Below are 24773 nucleotides of genomic sequence, written 5' to 3'. Positions count from 1 at the left end.
AAGGTCGACGCACAAAGTTCACTTTTGAGTGCGTATAATACACTCAAAAATCATGAAAATGCACGAGCACAAAACGTGATTACAATTTAAGATGGAAGCACACCCGAGCCACCTGATATTGGAATTCAATTCTAACTTTCCTTTTTCGTCTGAAATTCAAAGATGATTGTTTTTGCTTCTTTTTTCGCTCCTCTCACTGCTGGTATTTTATTTTACCATGATTTTCCTTTTGAACTTTTTAATTATTTTAATTTTTATCCTAAACACTTCGAGACAAAATTGTTGTGTAAATTACTGTTGAAATAAATTTGATATTGTAAATAGACATTTTGCAGGAACTAGATTTTGTAACGCTTGTCTATTCCCTTGACAAATGTGGAATTTGCTTCAGGAAACTAGAGTACCGTATTTTCCGCACTGGTTGCGTATCATTATTGAACATGAGAACTTAGGTGAGCTATGCGGCTTTATATTTTCCCGGTATCTTGTTTTAGAACGATCTCGATGTTGCTGTGATGAGTTGAGTGAATTAAACTCAATTCCAAGTGTTTATTGTCATATGCACAGTAAAGTTGCGAGTGAAAAAGAAAATAGAAACTAAGGAATGGTTGGCATTTCTTGAATCCCAAGACTTTAACCTTCCAAATGATATTTGAAATAATGCATTTGAGTGACATCGTACGGACACCGCATCCGCACGTGTGTACGACACGTATTTGCTTCTTTGCAAGCTTTGGGAATGTTAAGGGGGTAATCAGTTTGACTGAATCATCTGACTGTTTTGTCGATGTTCCCATTGTAGCGCCTTATAATCCGGTGCGCCTTATCTATGGAAGATATAGGACCAAAAAACATTTTTTGGGGGTGCGCCCTATAACCCGGTGCGCCCGATAGTGCGGAAAATACGGTACTTTGAGGAAACCCACACTGGCACAGGGAGAACATGCAAACATCACATAGGGATGCTGTGGTAGCTGGAATTGAACCCTGGACCTCTGCACTGTGGGCCTTATAAATTCATATTCCCCAAAATACGATGAATCAATCATGTTTAGTGTACTAGGTGCTTATAAACAATAGTTTTAGGAATTCACATGGGTCGACTTGCCCTTTAAAAGTGGGGAGTAATCCATCCATCCATTATCTGCACCGCTTATCCTTAGTAGGGTCGCGGGGGTGCTGGAGCCCATCCCAGCTATCTTCAGGCAGTGGGCAGGGGACACCCTTTGCTGGTTGCCAGCCAGTCGCAGGGCACACAGAGGCGGACAACTCACTCGCTCATTCCGACCTCGGGACAATTTGGACCGGCCACTTAACCTGACATGCATGTTTTTGGAATGTGGGAGGAAACCGGAGTGCCCAGAGGAAACCCACGCAAGCACGGGGAGAACATGCAAACTCCACACAGGAGGTTCATTCTCATGACCTCAGAACTGCGCCGCCGTGCTGCCCGGGAACTGATCCTTTTTTTCTTAAACAAATGCAGAGGTCTAAACAGTATATTTTACACTTATAGAATAGTAATATACTCTAGTCACTCTAGTGTGTTGTTGGGTTTTAGTCAGGCTGCAAACCCCACTGAAGCCAAGTCAAGTTTATTTGTATAGCCCTTAATCACAAGGAGTCTCAAGGGGCTACACAGACCACTGCAAACTAGACTATTATTACACCACCCCCTGATCTAAAACCTACATGAGGGCAAGGGAAAACTCAAAAATAAGAACACAACATGAGGTAAATGAAGAAACCTTGAGCAGGGACTGCACATGAGGTAATCCCCCTTCCAGGATGACCAGGCTGCAACAGATGTTGCAACAACAATTAATACTCAGATATCCTCAACGGGATATATGGGTCATTCATAAGCTATAGAATAGAAGTGTGTTTTAAGCCTAGATTTAAACAGTTCCACTGAGGTTGCAGAAAAAACCTCAAAGGGCAGAGAATTCCACAGCACCGGGGCCCGAATGGAGAACGCTCTCGAACCTGCGGATCTCTTATTGGCTCTTGGGATCACTGGTAGACCATCATTTTCAGAGCGAAGGCTCCAGACCAGAACATAGGGGGTCTAGTGTGTTTAAGGGCTATACAAATAAACATGACTTGACTTTAATATTGGAAAAATGCAAAGGTTTCATAGGATGCCAGTCACTTATTTTGACTCTTATTACACTATGTAGTCCGTTGTTTTGACGTCAGTATTACTATTAGCCAATTATGTTGCTGTTCTTTGATTACCACACCGCTCATGGCTTATCTGTTTTTTGTAACATTGAAGGTTAATAAAAAGAGGAGGCTCAGGAGAGGCACCACAAACGGGGAATGTAATTCCAGCCTCTTCTTGCAAGTTCAAAAAAATTATACCGTCTCTCCTAATTTTGAGTGTTTACTAAAGTTATAAAGTTCAGACTTAACACCAACCCTCTGCATCCATCTCGTGTGAAAGCTGTTTGACCACTGACTGACTTTAAGATCGCCTTGCAAGTTAAGGGCCGAGGTTTGATCTTGGCATTGGTGGGAATATAGCACATTTTATAAAGTAATCACATAGTATTGATGGGGACAAAACAATGATTGTTCGACATTGGTGGAAACATGTCCCCGCTGTCCATGCCAAAACTACGCCCTTGTTGAAGTTGCTCCCAGAATTATGTTCTCTGAAGCTTCGCCATGACTTGTTAATACCTAAGCCACAGAAACTAAGCCACGATTAGCCTTTCCTGGAGCAATTGTGTTGTTATTTTCAGTGGACAGCAAATAAAAAATGGCCCCTTGAAATGGAGTAAAACATAATGGACTTTGCTCTTAAGGTCATACTTATGGGGTTCCATCAGGGGCCATAATTCAGTATAAGCTCTCACACTTGCTCAAATGTTTGCGTTGGTATACGCATGTCAAACACGCTCACTTACACAACTGAATGAACGTTTCCCACCTCAGTTTAAGAGTGCTTCTGAGCAGGGTGTCGTCTAATTTCATTTGAACAGTATATTTGTAAGCTTTTGACATAGGTTTATGAAACCATTTCAGTACTGTGAGCGTTATTGATCAGTCTATACGAAAGCATTTGACCAGTACATGTGTGAGCTTTTGACACGTTTCCTTTCACTCTTATGTATGAGAGCATTTCCGGTGCAAGTGTGAGAGCCGAACCTGAATTCTGGCCCAGATGGCACCCCATACATATTACACAAATGCAATAAGTATCAGTTTCATTGTGATTTTACTTTTTAAGACTTGTAAGCGAACAAACATGTATAAATAAAATTCTGCATGCTGGCTTTTTTTTACTGAATGAGTGGAGTATTTGCAACATGGTATGTAAATTCAAGTCAGTAATCCTAATTGAACCAAAATACCACAGATATTCTTCCATATCACTCCACCACTGCAGTTTGCCATAAAGTACACATCAAATGAATCAAGGAACAAGTTGAACATTGCTAATACAAAAAGTGTACGCGAACAACGCACACACCACATACATACACACACGCTTACTTACGTCACTGTAAAATCCCAGCATCACCACACACACAAATAAGAGCATTCATGGAATGTTTTTAGGATAAAAAGTCATTTTTACAAAGTGTTGTGATTTTTTTCACGTTCTTGTCTCAGTCTTTATCATGGTTGGCATCAAATGTCAATATAACACAACAATGGCATCAAATGGTCCTCCCGCTCAAATTTTACAAATAGTGCCAAATGGTGTGTGGCTGTATTGGGAATTGCTTTTACTGTGCAGTGGAGATTTAGATCGTGAATTATTATGTATATTTTTTACAGAAATACGTTATTTGGAAATCATTTCAAACACTGTGTTTGGAATGGTTTACTCATGGAAACATGCTAGTTAATAGAATTCATATTTAAAGTTGTTCCAATGGGGTAAAGTGATCCACTCTCAGGAACTGAGTTGAATTGAGTAGCTTCTTGTAGAACCTTGTAAATATTAAATATCTTAAAATCATTAAATGTCAGGAAATACGTAATGATAAAGATGAGTTAAAGGGACAGTGTGTTTAGTGTCTACTAGTGTTAAAAATAATTCATTAAAAAACATTAATTATTTAACAAATCAGCAAAAATACATGAATTATCTTTTCAACATGCAGTTTTAAAAATACTCATAGGACCAAAAATGTATATTCATTTTACATAACCTGAACCTTACTTAACCGGGGGCTGACTTAACTGTCGGCCATCTTACTGGTGCAGTATGGTCACTTTGAGTCTCCGTAGATTGTATTCTTCCTTGTGCTTTTTAGCACTCATTTTCAATTGCACAACGCTTTACAGCGACATCTATTGGTCAAATAATACACACTGTCCCTTGAATGTTACCAGCATCTTGACACCATTTTTTAAATTCTTTCTTTATAGACCCCTTTCCATCCTATGTTCATTACCCGATCAGCACAGGATGCAAGCACATTGTTGACACAAAACAGCAGGAGTAGCAGTACGAGTTTGAATGGAGCGAGAGAAAATCTGAATGTTGAGTTACGTTTTCAGAGTGGGACTTTACAAAACAAATCACAATTTTTAGGAACACCTTTTTTTGGGAAATTACAAGAGGAAACATGTTTTTGTCAAAAGTTAGGTTGGAACCTGTGGACTCAAGCAGTTAAAATAACAGACTGGACCGAGATCATCATCACCCATGTCTGCGTTTCTGGTGCCCGTGTCACCAATCTTGTTTAGATTTACTAGATTGCCGCATTTCAATAATAAGTGTAAGTAGGGTACGTTTTAGGGAAATACTAAGGGTTTGTTACTAATGTCTACTATAGACAGTGGGTTTGCGCCTAGTGCTGGCTTGTAATAAATTAACTTTATTAGTATGGTATAATTTATATATTATAAATATATTATATATTTTTTCTGTTAATAATGATTATTGATTATCAAGTTTTTTATTATTATGACTTATCCCTCCAACACAAACAATTCAATTAAGGTGGGTGCAAGGCCAAGTCAATTCTTCCCATGTTTAACTTATGTGTGAACTAAGCTATTGTAAATTAACTTGCCGTATGAGCCACAGTTTTAGTCGATTGAACTTGCTGGCAGGAAAAGGAATTTTACCCTTTCCTAACGCGATTTGGACCGACGTTGTATATTAGGCGAAAAAGTCACACACAAAAGCTCCACAAATTGGCTCCCACAATCTATGTGAAGCGCAGACCAGAAGAATTGTTCTATGTGTTGACTTTAATCGCTAAAATTAAGCTGCTATCTTGCTGCTTGCACATGCTTTGTGCTTACTTGAGATATTATGATCCACAATCCCTTTCTTTAAATGGGCTGGTATAAACTGGCATGAATATAAACACCCAAAGGGGTCTCAACCGAATAAGTAACAATAATTCCCAATACAGCCACAGAGCTCTCATCCTCACGGCACTCAACTCCAAATTTCGAAGAGTTTTTAACAAGGTCACCTTGACCTCATCATGAGGCCCCCAAGGTCATTCCGTGCGCTGCCCGACACGTGCTAGCTATGAGTCTGCGCGCTGATGCTGGAGCAATCAGTCACCAGCAGCCCCACCACAGCGCCGTCATTGCCGGATGCAGAGTCACCCACGGAATCGGCATTGTCAGGTTCGGCCTGGTTGGCGTGCGTGCCCATGTGGCCCTGTAGCTGCGTGCTAGTCTTGCACTGCACGCCACACAGCTGGCACAGGAGCACCCCGCCAGGCCCCGCGCCACCAAATCCGCCGCGGGCACCGCCACTTTCCTTCCACTCTTGGCCGTGATGCTTCTGTGCGTGGACCCGCAAGTACGTCAGTGTCGTGAAGCCTGAAAAGTGAAAACGGAACGCCATTGCGACAACATGTCGTCAGGTTCTCAATAAAGTGCAGAACGCAACAATCCGCTTTGAGTGAAATGTCTTATTGTAGTACTGTACCTTGACTAAAAAGTCCAATTTAACAAGGCTCATTCTTTTATGGAATTGTTGAAATACTTTTTAGGCCAATGTTTGCTGTTACACAGTAAAAAAATGAAAAATCTGTTACGATGTTAAACTGAGAAAAATATCTGCAAATGGAACAAGAATTATTATTTACTTCAATGATTCAATACGCCCCTTCTGAATAATCCATGCGTTAATTCAAAACATTAAGGAAAACTAAACCAAAATTTGAATCAAATAAAAAAATAAATGCTGAAATATAACATGTTTAATACAATATTTAAATATTGTATTCTCTTTGTGGTTTTTGATGTTTCATTTCACACTAAAATTACCAATTAAATTCTACTTTAAGGGACCAATACAGTTATCGATAGCTAAAAACTTAGATTTTTTACTTTTATTTCCTGCATCCTATATTTAGAAAAAAATAATAATTTGTTTTGAGTGTCTTTATTTGTGTTTAGAATAACAATAAATAATAAACATTATGACTATCAATCAATAAGATCAATACTTACTTTGTATTAATAACTCTCACTATATGAACAATATATTATCATGAGCGCCATACCACTGATATATACTGTAGATATAACAGAAAGTGCATATCTATATGATTAAGGCTGTTTTATCATGTGAAAAAGTAACATATTGTGTCATAATTAAGAGACTCGTTTGCTGACTGTGACCAAGCTGTCAATTCTAATCTGAGCGCTGGTGTCTATGTGAATTAAAAATGCATACAAGCGTATACAATTCAATAAACAAACAAACCACAAAATGAATACACTTACTACAGTTCTGAAGCCTCTATAACTACAAGAAATCGTGAGCCACTTATCTTAGCCAAGCTCTTTGATGCCAAGGAGAGGTAGAGAGGAGACACGACCAAGTTGCGCAACTACTACATAGAAAATCAAAATATAATGAAGAACAAAATAAATACTTAGGTTCTTTCAAATAGTGTTGGCTGATGAAATATTTTAGCGTGGCTCCAAATGACTAATCAACAGGGCTTTTCATTTATTTTCGGGGCCGATAACTGTGAAAGCATTGTTGTCCTGATAATTATCAAGAATTCCTAGTTATTCCAATATTGATTAAAATGATCAGAGTTGTCATTTTAGCCATTCTTTTTCAAGATAAGACTGAATCTGTATGTAAGTGCATGTGTGTCTTACTGCGGTTGCAGAGGTGGCAGGAATGATGCTGCGATTGGTTATGGACCCGCATGTGGTCTGTGATGTACGCAGCCGACAGGAGTTTCCCGCAGATGTGACATGGCACCTTTTCCTCATGACGAATCAGATGCGCCCGCAGGCGGTCTCGAGTGGCGAACGCTGACGTGCAAGTCTGCGTCCACAGAAACGACAACGATATAACGAGACCGCACGTATGAGACAGTAAAAAGAGACGAGCGAATTACCGTGCATTTGAAAGGTCTCTCAGTGGAGTGGACCTGACGCACGTGACTGTTAAGGTGGTCCGGCCTAAAATGATGCAAACATCGTTTCATTTATGTGAGAAGTCAAGCAAAGACGGATAACGAGGGGCCCATTTTGGCCATTGATAGTTTCCATCAGGTAATCTCACGTAACCAGAGTAAGGCGGCAATACGGGATGGGTGTAAGTTTACCTCATTATTATCTTGATTGACATTCGAAATATGGCGATCAAAACTACTGTTTGGCGTTACAGGCTAAGATAAGACAACAAATGTTCAGTGATGCACAAAGAAGACCCATACACGCTAAAGAAAAACCTGTGCTATAGGCGTTAGGGTTCAAATAAAGCAAGCTTTAGGACTTGTTTCAGCTGGCGAACGTTGCACTGTCACTGGCAAGGTGTTTTTGGCGTGCCTGGCCCATCCCGGATTGCATTGTGTTAATTTAGAGCCCATCCCTGCCCTCAACTCACCAGATTAGAGTGCACTGTTTTAAGAAAGGCTTTCAGCAACCATTGGGGCTTTCTTATGAACAAATTTTATCATCTGAATAATTGTGGCCCATAGGGATTTCGTAGATCGTTAGCAGTCACAGGAGTCTTGGTAGTATAAGACTCTGTGGTACCCCATACTCCCGAAGCATCCCCACATGGCTTCCCGAGGAACACAGTCGAAGTCCACAGACCTACATGTAGACCGGATAGGCAAATTCCCATGCACCCTCGAGGACTCTGCAGAGCTGGTCCACTGTTCGACAGCACGGACGAAAACCAGACTGGTCCTCTTGAATGCCAGATTCCACTTTCTGACGGACCCTCCTCTCCATTACCCCCAAATAGACCTTACCAGGGAGGCTGAGAAGTGTGGTTCCACCTGTAGTTGGAACACACTCTCAGGTCACCCTTCTTGAAAAGACGGACCACCACCCCAGTCTTCCAGTCCAGAGGTACTGTCCCCGGTGTACTTGCGATGTTGCAGAGGCATGTCAACCATGACATGCTCACAACATCCAGAGCCTGAATGAACTCTGGGCGGATCTTATTTACCCCTAGGGCCTTGACACTGAGGAGCTTTTTGACCACCCCAGTGACTGTAACCCCAAAGATATGAGAGCCCACCTCAGGAGTCCCTAGGCTCTGCTTCCTCAGAGGAAGACGAGATGGTGGAATTGAGGAGGTCTTCGACGTATTCTACCTACGCTTCACTACGTCCCGGGTGGAGGTCAGCAGCGCCCCATTTTCACTATACGGGGTTGATGTCAAATCACAGTCCATGATGGCCCGATAAGACTCCTTCTTCATCTTGACAGCATCCCTTACCGGCGGAGATCACCATTGGGTCTGAGGTTTGCCGACTACCTGACAGCATCAGCTTTCAGTCAGCCGCCTCGACAACGGAGGCACGGAACATTGTCCACTCTGACTCAAAAAAGACCCTCACAACACATTCAAAACTCACCACCAGGTGGTGATCAGTTGACAGCTCTGCCTCTCCCTTTACCTGAGTGTCCAAAACATGTGGCCACAGATCATCGAACTGCGGCCTGGGGTGTTTTGGTGCCAAGTGCAAATATGGACACCCTTATATTTGAACATGGTGTTCATTATAGACAAGCCATGACGGGCACACAAGTCTAATAATCATACAGCATTTGGGTTTAGATCCGGGGGCCAGTCTTCCAAATCACGCCCCCCAGGTCTCACTGTCATTTCCCAAGTAAGCGTTCAAGTCCCCCAGCAGTACGAGGGTGTCCCCAGGTGGCGCGCGCTCAAGCACACCCTCCGAGGACTCAGAGAAGGGTGGGTTCTCTGAACTGCTGTTAAGTGCATAAGCACAAACAACATTCACGACCCGTCCCCCCACCCGAAAGAGGCTACCCTCTTGTCTACCAGGGTGAACCCCAAAGTACAGGCGCTGAGCCATGGTGCAACCAATATGCCCACAATGACCCTGGTCGCCAGATCCCGTGAGCGCAGGGCCAGGCTACCAGGCGCTCGCCAGCGGACCCCACCTCCTGGCCTTGCTCCAGAGAGGGGGCCCCGTAACACGTATCCGGGCGAGGGAAATCATGATCCAAAGTTTTTGGTCGTCATAAGGGGTCTGTTGTTATCTGCACTTTGCCTGGCCACTCACCTAGAATCTGTTCGTCATGGGTGACTCTACCAAGGGCTTGAAGCCCCCAAACAACATAGCTTTTACGATCATTGGGACACACAAACTCCTCCACCACAGTAACCAGGTGACAGTATTTAGAAATCAACAGTGACTGTCACATAGTCAGATAGCGATTACAAATATCAGCACATATTCGCACACCTTTTTCGTGCCCAAATTCAAGAACTTTTTAAAGACCTACAATTTACCAAATTCTCCAGTAAAAGAAAAAAATCCAGTGTGAACCATGTATTTGCAGGGCCAAGAATACATCATTGATTTGGTTTTACGTATGCAATTTTTTTCTCTACCCATATAGGTGTCGAGTAAAAATGATGGGAATATTTAGCTTACATTTTCAGTTCTTCCCATTACAGCTTACTACTGGGAAACCTTTATTATTTTGCATGGCCCATATTAAATGTTCATAATTGATTAATAATCCCTGTTTAGGTTTACCATGTACCTGTCCTGTTGGGCACGCCCCGTAGGAGGCGATGACGCATCATAGAACGACTTGATCTGCTGCTCTGGCCTCTCCACCTCCAAGCCCACTGCTGATGTTTTTCCTGAATCCGATCATGTCCTCCTCACTTTTAACACCGTACTCTGTCTCTCTACTGTCAAAACCTCCCGTCTCATTTCTTTTCGTAATACCAAAAATATCAACATTGACACCCTCTGCTCCATTATTGACCGTTCCCCGCCCCCAGACGCTCTCTCAAGCCCGGATGACCTCACTGCTCACTACAATGCCTGCCTCACAAATATTCTAAATTCTCTTGCCCCCCTGAAGACCAAGACTGCCTCATTCTCCACATCGGCCGCCTGGTTTACACCCGCTCTTAGGTCAATGAAATCAAAGAACCGCCAACTTGAGCGACTCTATAAGAAAACCGGCCTCACCATCCATAAGGACATGTACATTACCCATACTGCTTAATACAAGGACCAAATTGCACAAACCAAATCCAGCTACTACTCCGGCCTCATCCTTTCCAACGAAGGAAATTCAAGAACTCTCTTCTCTGTCATGAACAAAATCCTCCAGCCACCAAATTCTCTCCCCCTCCACCTGTACTCCACAACAACCTGCAACTCCATAATGGAGTACTTCAATCACAAAATCCTTAAGATTCATCACCAACTCCATCAAAACCTGTCTGCTCCCTCCCCATCTGAATTTCCTTCTCCTTGTCACTTCCTCTCCAGTTTTGCTCCACCCACGACTGCTGAATTATCCAACCTCATACTCAAATCCAAGCCCACCACTTGCCAGCTTGATCCCCTCCCTTCATCCCTTGTTAAATCCTGCCTCCCTTCCCAGCTTCCTCTCATATCTGCCATTATCCACTCTTCACTCTCTTCTGGTATTGTCCCATCACTTTTCCAAACTGCTGCTGTTACCCCTACACTGAAAAAACATGGTGCTGACCCCAACAACTTTGACAACCTCCGCCCTATCTCCAACCTTCCATTTATTTCGAAAATCCTTGAAAAAAACTGTTGGTGCTCAACTCCACTCCCACCTGTCCCTCCACTCTCTCTATGAACCCTTTCAGTCTGGTTTCCGCCCCCGCCACAGCGCAGAGACTGCCCTAATCCGTATTGTAAATGATCTCGTCATAGCATGTGACTCCAGTTTAGTCTCCATCCTCATCCTCCTAGACTTGAGCGCCGCCTTCGACACAATCTCTCACCCTATCCTCCTCAATAGACTCTCCTCCATTGGTCTCACCCATACTCCCCTCAGTTGGTTCCATTCCTACCTCACTGGCCGCACTCAGTTTGTCCAGCTGAAATCCTTCACCTCAAAGCCCTCCCTAGTCACCACAGGTGTACCCCAGGGATCTATCTTAGGTCCTCTTCTCTTCATCGTCTACCTCTTGCCTCTTGGTCATATCCTCCGCAAATTTAATATCCACTTTCACTGCTTTGCTGATGACACCCAACTCTACCTCTCCTGCAAACCAAACTCCATACTCCCACCTCCCTCCCTCACCTCTTGCCTTTCCGAACTCAAAACATGGTTCACAACAAACTTTCTTAAATTAAATGCTAGTAAAACAGAATTCCTCCTTCTTGGCACCAAATCCACTTCATCCAAAGTAAACAATTTCTCTCTCAACATCGACAGCTCCTTAGTGTCCCCCTCCCCCAAGTCAAGAGTCTGGGTGTCATCCTGGATAGCATGCTTACCTTCCACTCACATATCAACACCATCACCCGCACTGCTTATTTCCACCTCCGCAATATTACCAGACTCCGCCCTTCCCTCACCCCCCGCACCACTGCTATTCTCGTCCACAGTCTTGTCACATCCCGCCTTGACTACTGCAATGCTTTCCTCTTCGGACTTCCTCAAAAGTCCCTCCATAAAATTCAGCTGGTTCAAAACGCCTCTACTCGCATCATCACAAAAACATCTTCCCAGCAGCACATCACCCAACTCCAACAGCTACACTGGCTTCCTGTTCAGCATCGCATCAGCTACAAACTGATCCTATATACATATATGGCCATTCACAACCTGGCCCCTCCTTACCTGTTCGACCTTCTCCAGGTGCACGTCCCCACTCGCTCCCTCAGATCCTCGTCCTCCCTCCGACTGTCAGTGCCCCGTGCCCACCTGAGCACCATGGGAGCCAGAGCCTTCAGTCGCGCTGCTCCAAAGCTTTGGAACAATCTACCTCCGGACCTCCAAAACTGCACACCTCTCTCCACTTTTAAGTTCCGTCTAAAAACATACTTGTTCAGGACTGCCTACATCACATAGCTTCTCCTTTTCCTATGTTTTTATGATTTTATGTCTTGTTTTTATTTATTATTTTGCTTACAACTTTTTTTAAATTGTATTTTTTCATTGTCTGTACAGTGTCCTTGGGTGGCCGGAAAGGCGCTTTCAAATAAAATGCATTATTATTATTATTATTATTAGAACGATGCCATACTAACTAAATGGGCTGCTGTTAATCACTAGGGAAGACATACATGGAAAAGCAAAGCCACCAGAGAGCAGTGTCTATGCCATTTAAACAGACTTGTTGAGAAACATGGCAATAATTTCAAGTATTTACAACTACTTCACCCAAAAACCATGCACTTTTCAACCCTTAAAGACATAACTTTAAAATACAAGCATTTCCAAGGATTTCAAGCACTCTTACAAACCTGTATTTACTGATGTGCCAAAAAAAATGACATGAGAACTACGTCACGTAAAACGTGAGCCCAATATTTGACAGCGCCAGATCTGTTGTCAATCCTGGTTACTCAAAAAACAGACCAATTTGCATTTGCTGTCATCGTTCCTCGGAGATTATAGGAAACTCCAATGAAAGATGTCATCGCGTTATTTTGTATTTAGAGCGCATGCGTCAAGCTGACGTCTTCCTCTGTCCCCCACAATCTTAAAGAATTTGGCAACCAAACGCCAAAATATCAAACATTTTTGATACTTGAAGTCAATGGCGCCACACCATTTTCCACCAAAAATAACCTTTGAACACCTGATGTCAGAAGCAAAATGCAGATCGCCAGTGGCACCAGGTGTGCACGGACCTATACACATTGCACTTTCATTGGAACACCCAACAAAATTAGTGTAGACCCGCATCTGGTGGAACCATCCAATATGGCCGTCAGTCTAAATCCGAGGATGCGCGTGACGACACACGAAAACTATCAATAAGAAAAAAGAAGAAAAAGTTAGAGGACAGAAGCTGAGCCGTACCGAGAGAAGGCCTTGGCGCAGTGAGGGCACACGTAGGGTTTTTCGACTCCGCCTTGGTGCGAGCGCACGTGGTAGCTCATGCGGTCTTTCCTCTTGAAGCGCTGCTGGCAGATGGGACACGAGTACGGCTTCTCGTCCGAGTGCGATAGGCGGTGGCGGTTCAGGTGGTAGACGTCGCGGAAGGCCTTGCCGCACGCCTCGCACGCGTGGTTCTTTCGCACTTGGTTAGCGCCGCCACCTACGTTGGGATTGGGAGGCGCTACAGTAGCTGGGTTTGGATTCTGCAGGGAGAAAATAGAAACACATTTTTTATCCATCAACGAGGTGGGGTCCAAGCTATGGTCTGTGGGCTGTATGTAGCCCACGACCCATTTTTCAGGGTTATGTACTAGCATTTTCTGAAAGGGATAGCGAGTCTTATTTAGCACCTCGTCGTGGTGAAAAACTTCATTCATTAAGAAAATAAAGATAGATTTAAATCATAGACAAAAATAATGGAAATATCCATTTAACCTGTTTTTTTAAACATTTGTAGGTTAAGAAATGTGTAGTTATTTGACATAGCCTGGAAGGGGATCTCGCCCAGGGAGTAAATTAGTGTTGAACCGCCACTGCCAGCGAGACAACACTAATGCGGCACTCACACAAGAAACTGGAGCTGGATTTCTTTCTCTCTCACCTTCTTTTTATTTCTTTCGTTCAATCTTTTTCCTTTCTTTCTCTCTTTTCTCCCTCTATCTCTTTCCTTTTCTCTTGTTCTCTCTCTTCGTCTATCTCTTTCTGTGCTAGTTTTTCTCGAATGCTCACTCTCTTTCTCTTGCTCATCTTTCTCTCTATTTCCCATTTCTCTCCATTGTATCTCTCTCTCTCTTTTTCTCTGTTTATTTTTGTTTCGCTCTTTCTCCATTCCCTTTTCTCTCTCTTTCTTTCTATTTAATCTCCTAGCCTCAAGGCCATGAGAATATTTTTCTACCATGTGGCTCCTTAACTAAAAAAAAAAATTGGACACCCCTGCAATGAAACCAAACTTCTTATTTGCAAAGTATATTTTTCTCTCTTTTTTGTTTCATCCTTCCATTTACAGATTTTTTTACATCATATTGCTCCATCATCTGTCAAATTTGCACAGGCAGCAGGCAGGTCTAAGTTCCTCACCTGGTCTACAGCGGCCGTGCCCACAACCACCACCGTCGCCGACGGGATGGTCTGCGGGGGCGGCTGCATCGCCATGGCGACAGTCACCGGGGCAACCGACACAGATACCGACACCTGCTGGCCGGGCTGCGGGAGGGCGTCCGGGCCATCGGAGGAGATGGCCTCTGATGGGAGGGTGAGCTGCAAGAGGGAGAGGGGGATGGTCTGATTGGGAAGCCCCTTGACTATATCGTCCTTGTCGCGGGCGGCGCGGTCCTTCATCTTGATGCCCGTGTGCACTGATTGGTGGCGCCGCAAGTTGTAGCTGTTTTTGAACTCTTTGTTGCATGTGGCACAGATGTGGGAAGGACGCTGCGCTTTGGGCGGCGAAGCTTTGACTGTGGGAGAAATGTGCGTGTGACAATACAACAAGAAAGGGTGGTGCTTATACACACATACATACAGAGGGTCTGCAAAAAAAGCACTCTCTACTCCAATGTACAAGTAGTTCATGATTGTGATTTTTAAAGCGCCTGCTTCCATTCAACAAAAGTACCAGATTTTCTGGACTATAAAGCGCATCTAAAACCTCCAATTTTGCCAAAAATTTGAGGTGGGCCTTATATACACCGCAGGATATAGTGGAAAAAGTTGGAAAATGCATACTAGAATTATAGGTGCATGCTACCATACAATGTTTTACGGTAGTATGTATCTGAGCAATGATTGTGCAATTATTGATATATCGCTAAACATCACTCATCTAAATCTTATTATCACACTATTTTCACTTACGAGGCCACAAACACTGATTTGCATAGTGCACTCATATAGGTAAAACAGTCTCTCCACTTCTTCACCAATAACATTGCAGTTTAATATGTACACATTTGGAAAACAGCTTTTATAGTATTTTGTTCAAGACTTTGTTTTCTCCATTCTCTAACACGGTTTAACCTATTAATGCCTTTTCATATGTCATCAGTCCCTCTGGTGGTATAGTGTTAGAGTGTTGGTGTTTTCTGATTCGATTCCTGTTGTTTGCAATGTTTTGCGACTGTGACACTTATCGCCTGATCAATCATTGCTTTAAATTATATCGTGAGTGTATAAAGAGTCGCACACAAAATACAAACAATATCTCTTACTATAGCTTGAAATCCATGCGCCTTGAGTCAAGCGCGCCGTGTTTGAAAAACGTATGAGAAAGGACTTTATTTTGGGGGTATGGCCTATAGTGCGGAAAATTCGATATATATTTTGACATGCGTGCCTTTGATGTACAATTGAATTTCATCATAGTGCCGATCATGCATATTGTGCATCTTCACTAATAGCAAGGAGAGGTAGAGAAGGTCCCCAATTAAAATTAAAGATCAGTGTTCATGCTATGCAGCAGAAAGAACATAATGATGTTGTATCGTTAATGTAGGAAGAAATGTGTTCCTGCTCTAAGACTCAGGATGTTTTATTTCACTAAGGCCCTCACCGGGAAGCGGTTCCTCGCTGAGAGCGGCCGTGTCCACAGTGGACGGCGGCGCCACCAGGTGCTCAGCCAACGGACTTTGGGATGAGCCGCTCAACTCGGGCAGTAGCTCTGCCTGCAGGGGCGCCTCCTGCTGGCCTGGAGTTGCCGGCGTCTGTGTAAGACCCACAACAACTGATTTACAGAAAGCAAAGGTGAACTACACGCAACTACTCGATTGATAAGACAAGGGATGTTCATTATCAAATATCGACTAATGCTGACACTGAAATCTTGAGTAGCCACCGATATTAATACCACATACTATGTACATTCATATTTTTCAAAACATCTTTCAAATCCCACCATTATAATTTCTTTAACATTTCATTTGTTACATCTCGATTTCCAATTAGTTTAATTACAGGTTCTTGATTGTTGGATGGCCACTAGAAGGTAACTTATACTGGTATCGGCTAACAAGAAAAATATGATACCAAGTATCATACTTGCCTATGCCTAGTTATGGCAAATTTGAGCATGCTGAATATTGTTGTAACATTGCAATATGTCACAGCCTATATTTAGTCAGGATTGTATATTTTTTTAAATTTATAACTGCTACATAATTCCAGTAATTTGTTAAAAAAGGAGGGAAAGCAGTCTCTGACATTTCACAGGGTCACAATTGTTAATGAGCTGTTAAAACAAGCACATTCCAGAGTGTCAGCGCAAAGGGTGGAAGATCACATCAAGCAAAGTCCAGCTCTCGTGCATAGTAACTAAATACAATTGATTTTCTCAGTCAAAAGTTGAGCGACTTGAGGCTATCATCAGCAGGAAAGTGCTCTATTCAAATATGGGACCCCTTTATTGTTCAACTTTGTAATAGATTTTACAATCAGCTTTCAGGCTTCCCTTTTTGTATGTGTATGTATGTAAGCTACTTCAGTCTTTCAACTTGTGCATTCCTACAACTATTGTTCTGTAGCTTTTTTTGTGCTCAGAATATTCTGGAATAATAACTTTGAAGGAACTGCTCATTGCTCCTCTTTTATTATGAACAACCTACCCTGTAACAACAACATAAACAAACACATTAAACAATAAAAAAGCTTTCATCTTAAATATTCATTTTTGTAAGGCAAATATCATCGACATAATAAAAGAAAAATCTGCTTTTACTTTAAAAAAACTAAAAATGCTCAGCCAAAATGTATTTCATACCAATGTTAGAAAAAACCCCATCCATTAATGGGTCTCAACTTGAATTAATGACTTGATTTTTGCTTACTGAATGAATGGAAATTAACAAAGATTTAAGCTGAAATAATGAATTAACAAAATTATCTAAACATGTTGCTGCACGTTTTGATAGCCAAAGTGACCTTTATATAAGACACCAAAATGACCTGAACCTGATGGAATGGTTTTGACAAGCTCAGACTGGAAATTTCTAAGTTTTAAATTAACTTATAACCTTAAATTAGCTTTTTTCCCAGGTGTAATTGCAAAACACTCATATATATATATATATGATTTTATATTTTATATATATAATATATATTACATTGTATATATAGTGTGTGACTGACATGTTAAAATATATATACAAATATCCATCTTTTTTTGCAGGGGTTGTATTCCAAAAGGTCCCGCAATAGTTGAAACCTTTATTTAATTAGTGATATATAATACATTGAAACCCAAAAAAAAATTTACAGGCTCAAGCATTTGTCTGGCAAACGACATTTCTGTAGTTTAGAACCTTTTTTTTTTTAAACAAATAATATATGTTGACCTGGAGAGGGATGGGCGCCACCAGGCTTTACTTACCCATGACACACCACGGGAAATTGTGCTCTATGACTCAAATGGTTAAGGGAACAACCACCCACCAACTGTCAAATTATAATTTTCAAGATAATCTTTCTGGGGGCGGAAATGTTATAAGGGCACGACTCTTTACTTCACATGTTACTTTGTCGCCATCACCCCAACGTTTGGAAAACTGCATTTATCTTCCTTTAGTGGGTAGGGAAGTCCAAATTCGTTGGCGCTAGAAAACATGTCCCTCCACCTTTTTGGCTCGGCTGCAGTTGGTCCAAGCTTTTTTTTTGGCATGACAGAAACTTAAAATTGAAAAATCGCAATGGCTAACACAGGCAGAAAAGGGATGGATGGGGCAACAGTTCAGCCAATCAGAATAGATAACACATTGCACTATGAAATTCCACTAGGTATTACTGTACATATTTTTGCATTCATTAGCCGTTTACATAAACGATCCATAAATGCAAAAAAAAAAAATCAAAAATAAAGACAGAAAGTGGGTCCATATTTTCACATGACAGTGACGATATAGTATGTGGGACATGCAAGCAATGGTAATTGGTATACTCTCATAATTCATTTAGAATATAAAAATTGGCGTCACCCTGTAATAACTTCAAATGGCGTTTGTAGTAGCACAATGCTTTGTAGGGCGCATATGTGACTAGGGTTCTGTCCCAACCAGTGTTGGGAGTAACACGTAACTTTGTTCAATATCCAGGTGTTCGCCAGCCTCCCATAAGAGCATATATGGATGACTTTACTATCACCACAACATCTGTCCCTGGGAGCAGATGAGTCCTGCAGGGTTTGGAGAGACTCATCACATGGGCGAGTATGAGCTTCAAGCCCTCAAAGTCAAGATCCATGGTTCTGAAGAGCAGGAAGGTGGTGGATAAGTTCAGGTTTTTGATTTCTGGAACTGAAATCCCAACCATTTTGCAACAACCAGTTAAGGACCTGGGGAAACCCTTTGAATCAACTCTGAAATATTCTGGTGCCATCCAAGAGTCTGTCAAACAACTGGGAATGTGGCTCACCAAGGTGGACAAGTCCGGCCTGCCTGGTAGATTTCCCAAAGACAAAGTGAGTCAGGCCCAAGGGAAAGAGAGACACCATCTTCTCCAAGAAGAGGCTCTTCTTCAGGTGTGTCAGAAGAGTGGGTGAGCAAGGCAGTCGCACTCCGGAAGCAGGGAGCATGGACAAGGTGGGAGAACACATTACACCTTAAAGTGACCGGGTCAAACAACATGCAAGCAGACCTCCACCGTGCCCGGTTCCTTGTGCAGGCAGTTTACGATGTCCTACCAAGCAGAGGGAACCTTCATGTTTGGGGTAAAAGTGAGACACCCGCCTGTCCCCTTTGCTCTGGAAAAAGCTCCCTGGAACACCTCCTGAGCAGCTGCCCAGAGGCCCTGGCTGATGATCGCTATCACTGGTGCTATGACCAGGTTCTGAAAGCAGTTGCTGAGAGAATCGCCCTAGCAATCAACACTGGCAAATACCATCAAGCCCTGAGCAAGGCAGTCAATTTCATCAAGGCAGGAGAGAAACCTAGGGCTTGTGCACAGACAACAACAGGACTCCTCCACATTGCCTCTGATTGGAAGTTGCATGTCGACCTTGGGAAACAACTAAGGTTCCCCCAGCACATGATGATAATGATGATGATTCAACATGGCGGCGAATGGATGCATGCATGCGGCTAGTTGCTCTCCAGCTAATCTTCTATTTATTGCCGTTCTCTTGTCTTTTTTGCTTTCACTTTTGGACACATGTGTGGCCAAAAATACTTACAGTAGGGACGAACTTATTCGGTTGGGTGAGCGTCTAAATTTCGACTTTTCGGGCACTTTTTATACCGCCTATAACTGCTCATGACTTAATGGTCTTCTTTACTAAGAAGATTCAATGCATACAAGAAATTGCTAAATAAATTATTAATACCACACATATTAAAGGGGTGAAATCTACAGAAGCACGACAGGGTGGCTGTCCTGGGAAATTGTCCGGTTTTAGTGAACTGTCACTTGATGATCTCAAACAGGTGGTGAATGCGGCGAAACCGACAACTTGCCAGTTCGACCCGCTCCCAGGTTCACTTATTAAAAGTCTTTTTGGCGTCCTTGGACCTTCAGTTCTAAATATTATAAACATATCACTCTCCTCAGGTGTAGTTCCAGCAGCTTTTAAGTCCGCCGTTATTAAACCCACACTGAAATGATCCAACCTTGATCCAGAAATCTTAAGTAATTATAGACCAAACCTACCTTTCCTCTCTAAAGTACTTGAAAAGTAGTGGCACAGCAGCTGAATGTTTTCATATCCGAGAATAACCTTTTTGAATCCATGCAATCAGGATTCAGGGCTAACCACTCTACTGAGACAGCTCTGATCAAGGTAACAAATGATCTCCTACTGGCAATGGATTCTGGCGCTTCATCACTTTTGCTGCTGCTGGATCTTAGTGCTGCTTTTGACACAGTGCACCACAATTTCCTACTAGAACGGTTGGAAAAATGGATTGGTCTCTCAGGAACCGTCCTCCCGTGGTTCAGATCCTACCTCTCAGATAGGACGCACTGTGTTAAATATGGTGAAATGACATCTGAGCCCTTTAATGTTACCTGCGGTGTTCCGCAGGGTTCAGTGCTTGGCCCCCTTCTTTTCAGCATTTACATGCTTCCATTAGGTGATATTATTCGCAAGTACAATATCAGCTTCCAATGCTACGCAGACGACACTCAACTATATCTTCCGTTGGAGGAATCTCCCACACTAAACTGTGGAAACTTGGAGGCCTGCCTCATAGAGATAAAAGAGTGGATGTCACTCAATTTCTTGCGTCTTAACTCTGAAAAGACCGAAATGTTAGTCATTGGTCCATCTAAATGCCGTGACTTATTCTCAAAAACTGCTGTGAACATTGACAAATGTCACATCACACAGAGTGACTCAGTTAAGAATTTAGGTGTCATATTTGACCCTGATCTATCCTTTGAAATGCATGTAAAGAAAATTACTAGAACCGCTTTCTATACTGTCTCAGTCTGATGCGGAAATTATAATTCATGCATTTGTTACCTCCCGTCTCGATTACTGTAATGCACTACTCTCTGGTCTCCCGAAGTCTAGAATCAAGTCTCTTCAGCTGGTACAAAATGCCGCAGCGAGGCTTTTAACTAGGACAAAAAAGTACGATCACATAACACCGATTTTGGCTAACCTGCATTGGCTCCCAGTTAGCCATAGATGTGATTTCAAGGTTCTCTTAGTATTATACAAAATCATACATGGACTTGCTCCCTCTTATCTTTCAGATATGATTTGCCCCTATGTCCCGGTCTGAAGCCTACGATCTGAGAGTGCCGGTCTTCTGGTGATCCCAAGAGCAAAGAAGTGTTCTGCTGGTTCGAGAGCGTTCTCCATCCGGACACCGGTGCTGTGGAATGCTCTTCCCCCTGAGATCCGATCTGCAACCTCAGTGGAAATGTTTAAATCTAAACTTAAAACTCACTTCTACTCCATAGCATATGAATAACCTACTCTTCTCGTCGGCTGAAAAATAGTCTGTGTAATATAGTGTAATAATCTGTAAAGCCCTTTGAGACTCTTCGTGATTTAGGGCTATACAAATAAAAATGACTTGACTTGACTTGACTCACATCTTAGCAACATTGCTCCACCTGGACATGATAATCACCTCTGAGGCTTCAAAACACCTGATCATGCTGGAACTCACAGTCCTGTGAGAAGAGCGCATTGTGGAAGCCAATGAAAGAAAATGTGCAAAGTACCGTGCGTTACTCCGCTACTTATTAAAAACAGTTCATAAATTTCCACGCCATCGAATACTTCTTCCCTCCTTGATCAGGATGGATTAATGAACCCTTAGTCCGCCAGCATTACACCATTAACCACATCGTTATGTTTATATGGCCCTACAAAGTACAAGTCAATACAGCTACGGTGGTACCATCTTGAGCACAGAGTACAAGAATTTCTCCCTGAGGATATTCTCACTACCATATAAACTCGCATTACAGCTGCATTAAAAACTATAAAATAAAATACTGAAATAAGTGGGTGAAATTAAATGCAGAAGTTTGTCTGTGTGTTACCAGTAGTGAACGGTAGACATTGCGTGAGTAGTGGGCATGGCTTATACAGAACAACAAACAAACAGAATATCAATGAAGCAATTATAAGCAAATGTTCTGAAAACGTCTTGGATAGTACTAAGCAAATGTTCTGAAAACGTCTTGGATAGTACTAAGCAACGGAGGAGGAAATATTCGAGTGATTTGAAGCCCATAGAATGAATAGTCATAGAGTGTCTTGTCTAAGTGTTTGTTTTCAAACTCTCAGGATTATGCAAGAAATATGAAGGCTTCAACGTTTCCACAAATTAGTGTACATGTTTTCTTCCATTTCTTTTATTATGAGGTTATTTTCAAGCAAGTTGAGGTGGTCGGCCTCAATGAGGGTAAATACAGTAATTTGTACCTATTTACTTTCGGCTCTACTTTTGGGTTTCAGTAATCCAGAGGATAATGGAGTTCTCTATGTTTTTTAATGATGTAACTAGTAACAGTAACCTAAACCAGTCACAACTCAATGTAGGCTGTAGTAAACTTGATTTCATGTTGTTTGTTTGCAACGATGAAAAACAATAAAAACAAGTTAAACAGAACATACATTTCTTTTTTTTCAAGCCCTCCACCCCACCCGCACCAATCCTTCCTGACACCTAGATTTAGGCAGCTGAGGGGGAGGACCCTGACCCGGGCTTGACCCCCTCCACACCCTCCCATTCACAAGCCGTCCCCTATCGTCCAACCCTCAAGTGTAAAGAGAAACAAAGCACTTGACTCTCACCTGAAAGAGGAAATTGCTCCACGAAGTGTCCATGCTGCTCAGCGGCTAGTCAGCAAGTGGCAGGCCGCCTTGGAGTCTGGAGGACAAACCAACAAACGCTGGCGTTCGGCTAAGTCACTTAAATACAAGAAACTGCGAAAACACTTGCGCAACGATGGACGATGTTTGCCTAAATTGCACTCCCTGCGTCTTCTGGATTATTTTTCCGTAAAGCAGATGGGTTGAGAAGCGTCAAAAACGCAGGCTGTCATTCCGGCATCAATGGTGTCATTTCTGTAACGCTGCATGCAAAGTAGCGTTACAGTGATGGAGAAGATGATGAGGGTGATCACAAATGATCAAAAATGCTGATACACATTTATTAGCAATAGCTCCGGAAGAGGCCTTCGCGTGGGATTCAAGCCTCGGCCTCGCTTAGCGTTCCTCCCCCAACTAGGACGCTGCCGGTCGGCCACGGTGCATTGCTCCGCCTCGGTGTTTAAATGGCCTGGATGACATCTTTCTCTTTTTTTATTCTTTACGCTCCCTCTCGCCCTCCCTCCCTCGCAGTCCTTCTTACTTCTCCCCCCGCCTTTTTTCTATCTTGTCTTGCCCCGTTGCGTCGCTGGTGCATTAAAGGGAAAGTGTTGGCTATCAGCTGTTCTTCGTCTCACGACGAATAAAAAGATATTCGGTACAGGAATCAAACCCCCCACCCCCCGCTCTTCCACTTCCAGCCAGCCGTTATCGCCGTACTGAGAGACAACAGACGAAAAGCTTTGAAATGTTGTTTTGATCGATTGCATTGTCTGATGGTCCATTGATAGTTTTGTGTGACGTAAAGCGCATCCCCAAATGTAAGCAGTCAGCCATATTGGATGGGTCTACCAGACGCGGTTTGATGTTTTCACGGGTCTACACTATTTTTGGGGGAGGAGTTCAAATTTAGAAGGAATGTGTGAGGGTTTTTTTGGGTGACTTTACCGATGTTGGCGTAGACAACGAGTGTCCCGTCGCGTGTTCAATTCAACTTTTGGGATTTGGACCAAGTATATGGACAAAGAACCAACAGCTGAAGGGAGCAGTTCTTTTGAGGTTTTTTAATTATTATTACAAATAAGTAAAATAAGAAATAAACTGAATATTCTGTTATTGTGAACAAGACTAAGTCATCTCTAACATGCATTGCTAAAATGGCTAACCACTGCTTTTATAGGGAAGGGGCAGGGATTAACAAAAAAAAAAAAGAAATTTAAAAGGAATGGGATTTTCCAGTCAAAGGGAGTCATATCTTTACAAGTGACCATTGCTATGACTGGATCTACTTGGATTTTGCAGGTGGTATAACTCAATGGCAGACTCATCATAACACCACTTGGATAGACTGCTAGGAAAGAACAATCACTAAATGAATGGATACATTAAAACATCACATGAACACAAGAAGTAAATACTTCATTCATATGTGAATAAAAATAAGGTGCATTTATAGCCACTAAATGAATAGTGTGATTATCAAAGTAATGATGCGATGATGAATAATAAAATAAATATTGCTTGAAAACTCGTGCAATCATAACTACATAATTTATGACAAATTGTAATAATTGAACACCATTTATTTCTAAGTACTGTTACCTGGTGAGTGGAGGCCAGAACGATAACCTCACTTGCAATGCACCTTTTTGAGATAGTGGGTACACGCCATAGGGTGATGCCCCAGGCACACCAAAACGCCTCGTCAATGATAGTTCGCCGACCGAAACCATTCCCAGAGATCGTCATATCTAAACCCCAACCCCTACCAAACACTTTTCTCCAGTGTGTATGGGTGTCATTTGTACATCAGCGAATATTCGTTGTCGTAACTTGGCCCAAAACATTTAACGACAGCCCAACTAGAGCTTTGACTACCATATTTCATATGTCAATCACAATAATAATGAGTGAGGTAAACATACACCCATCCACCATAGCCGCCACTACTCGGGTTGCCTGGCTGTTGTTCACCTTGGTTAGGAACTATCTATAGATCAAACGTTTCCGGTAAAGTCCACAACAGCTGGAATGCATAAGCGACAGCACGCAGGAGTTTCTCTGCTCATGCACAAATTTCCAGTTGGGCTGTAATTGTCACCACAGTCCTGGTTGTCAACATTGGGTTCAATTAGTGAACATAACGAAAACTCCTCTTCGGGTTGTTTTTATGCTACCTTAATGCCCTATCATG

At 42.4% G+C, this 24773-nt stretch overlaps 1 protein-coding gene across 1 annotated transcript; it reads right to left on the bottom strand.

Annotated features, from left to right (window-relative positions):
• Window positions 1–3206: 3206 nt before the first annotated feature.
• On the bottom strand, window positions 3207–24742 carry maza (MYC-associated zinc finger protein a (purine-binding transcription factor)). Its single transcript, XM_088341135.1, has 7 exons — window positions 22565–24742; window positions 15878–16028; window positions 14410–14786; window positions 13255–13535; window positions 7350–7413; window positions 7105–7276; window positions 3207–5805 (listed from the first exon to the last, which is right to left on the bottom strand). The coding sequence occupies exons 1-7, from the start codon at window positions 22595–22597 to the stop codon at window positions 5501–5503; spliced, it is 1383 nt and encodes a 460-aa protein (XP_088197261.1). The 5' UTR covers window positions 22598–24742; the 3' UTR covers window positions 3207–5500.
• Window positions 24743–24773: the final 31 nt, after the last annotated feature.

Source organism: Urocampus carinirostris, chromosome 1 (genome assembly GCF_059441175.1).
Source record: "Urocampus carinirostris isolate Australia breed hairy pipefish chromosome 1, RoL_Ucar_1.0, whole genome shotgun sequence".
Lineage (NCBI taxonomy): Eukaryota > Metazoa > Chordata > Actinopteri > Syngnathiformes > Syngnathidae > Urocampus > Urocampus carinirostris.
This window is presented reverse-complemented; position numbering and strand designations above follow the sequence as displayed.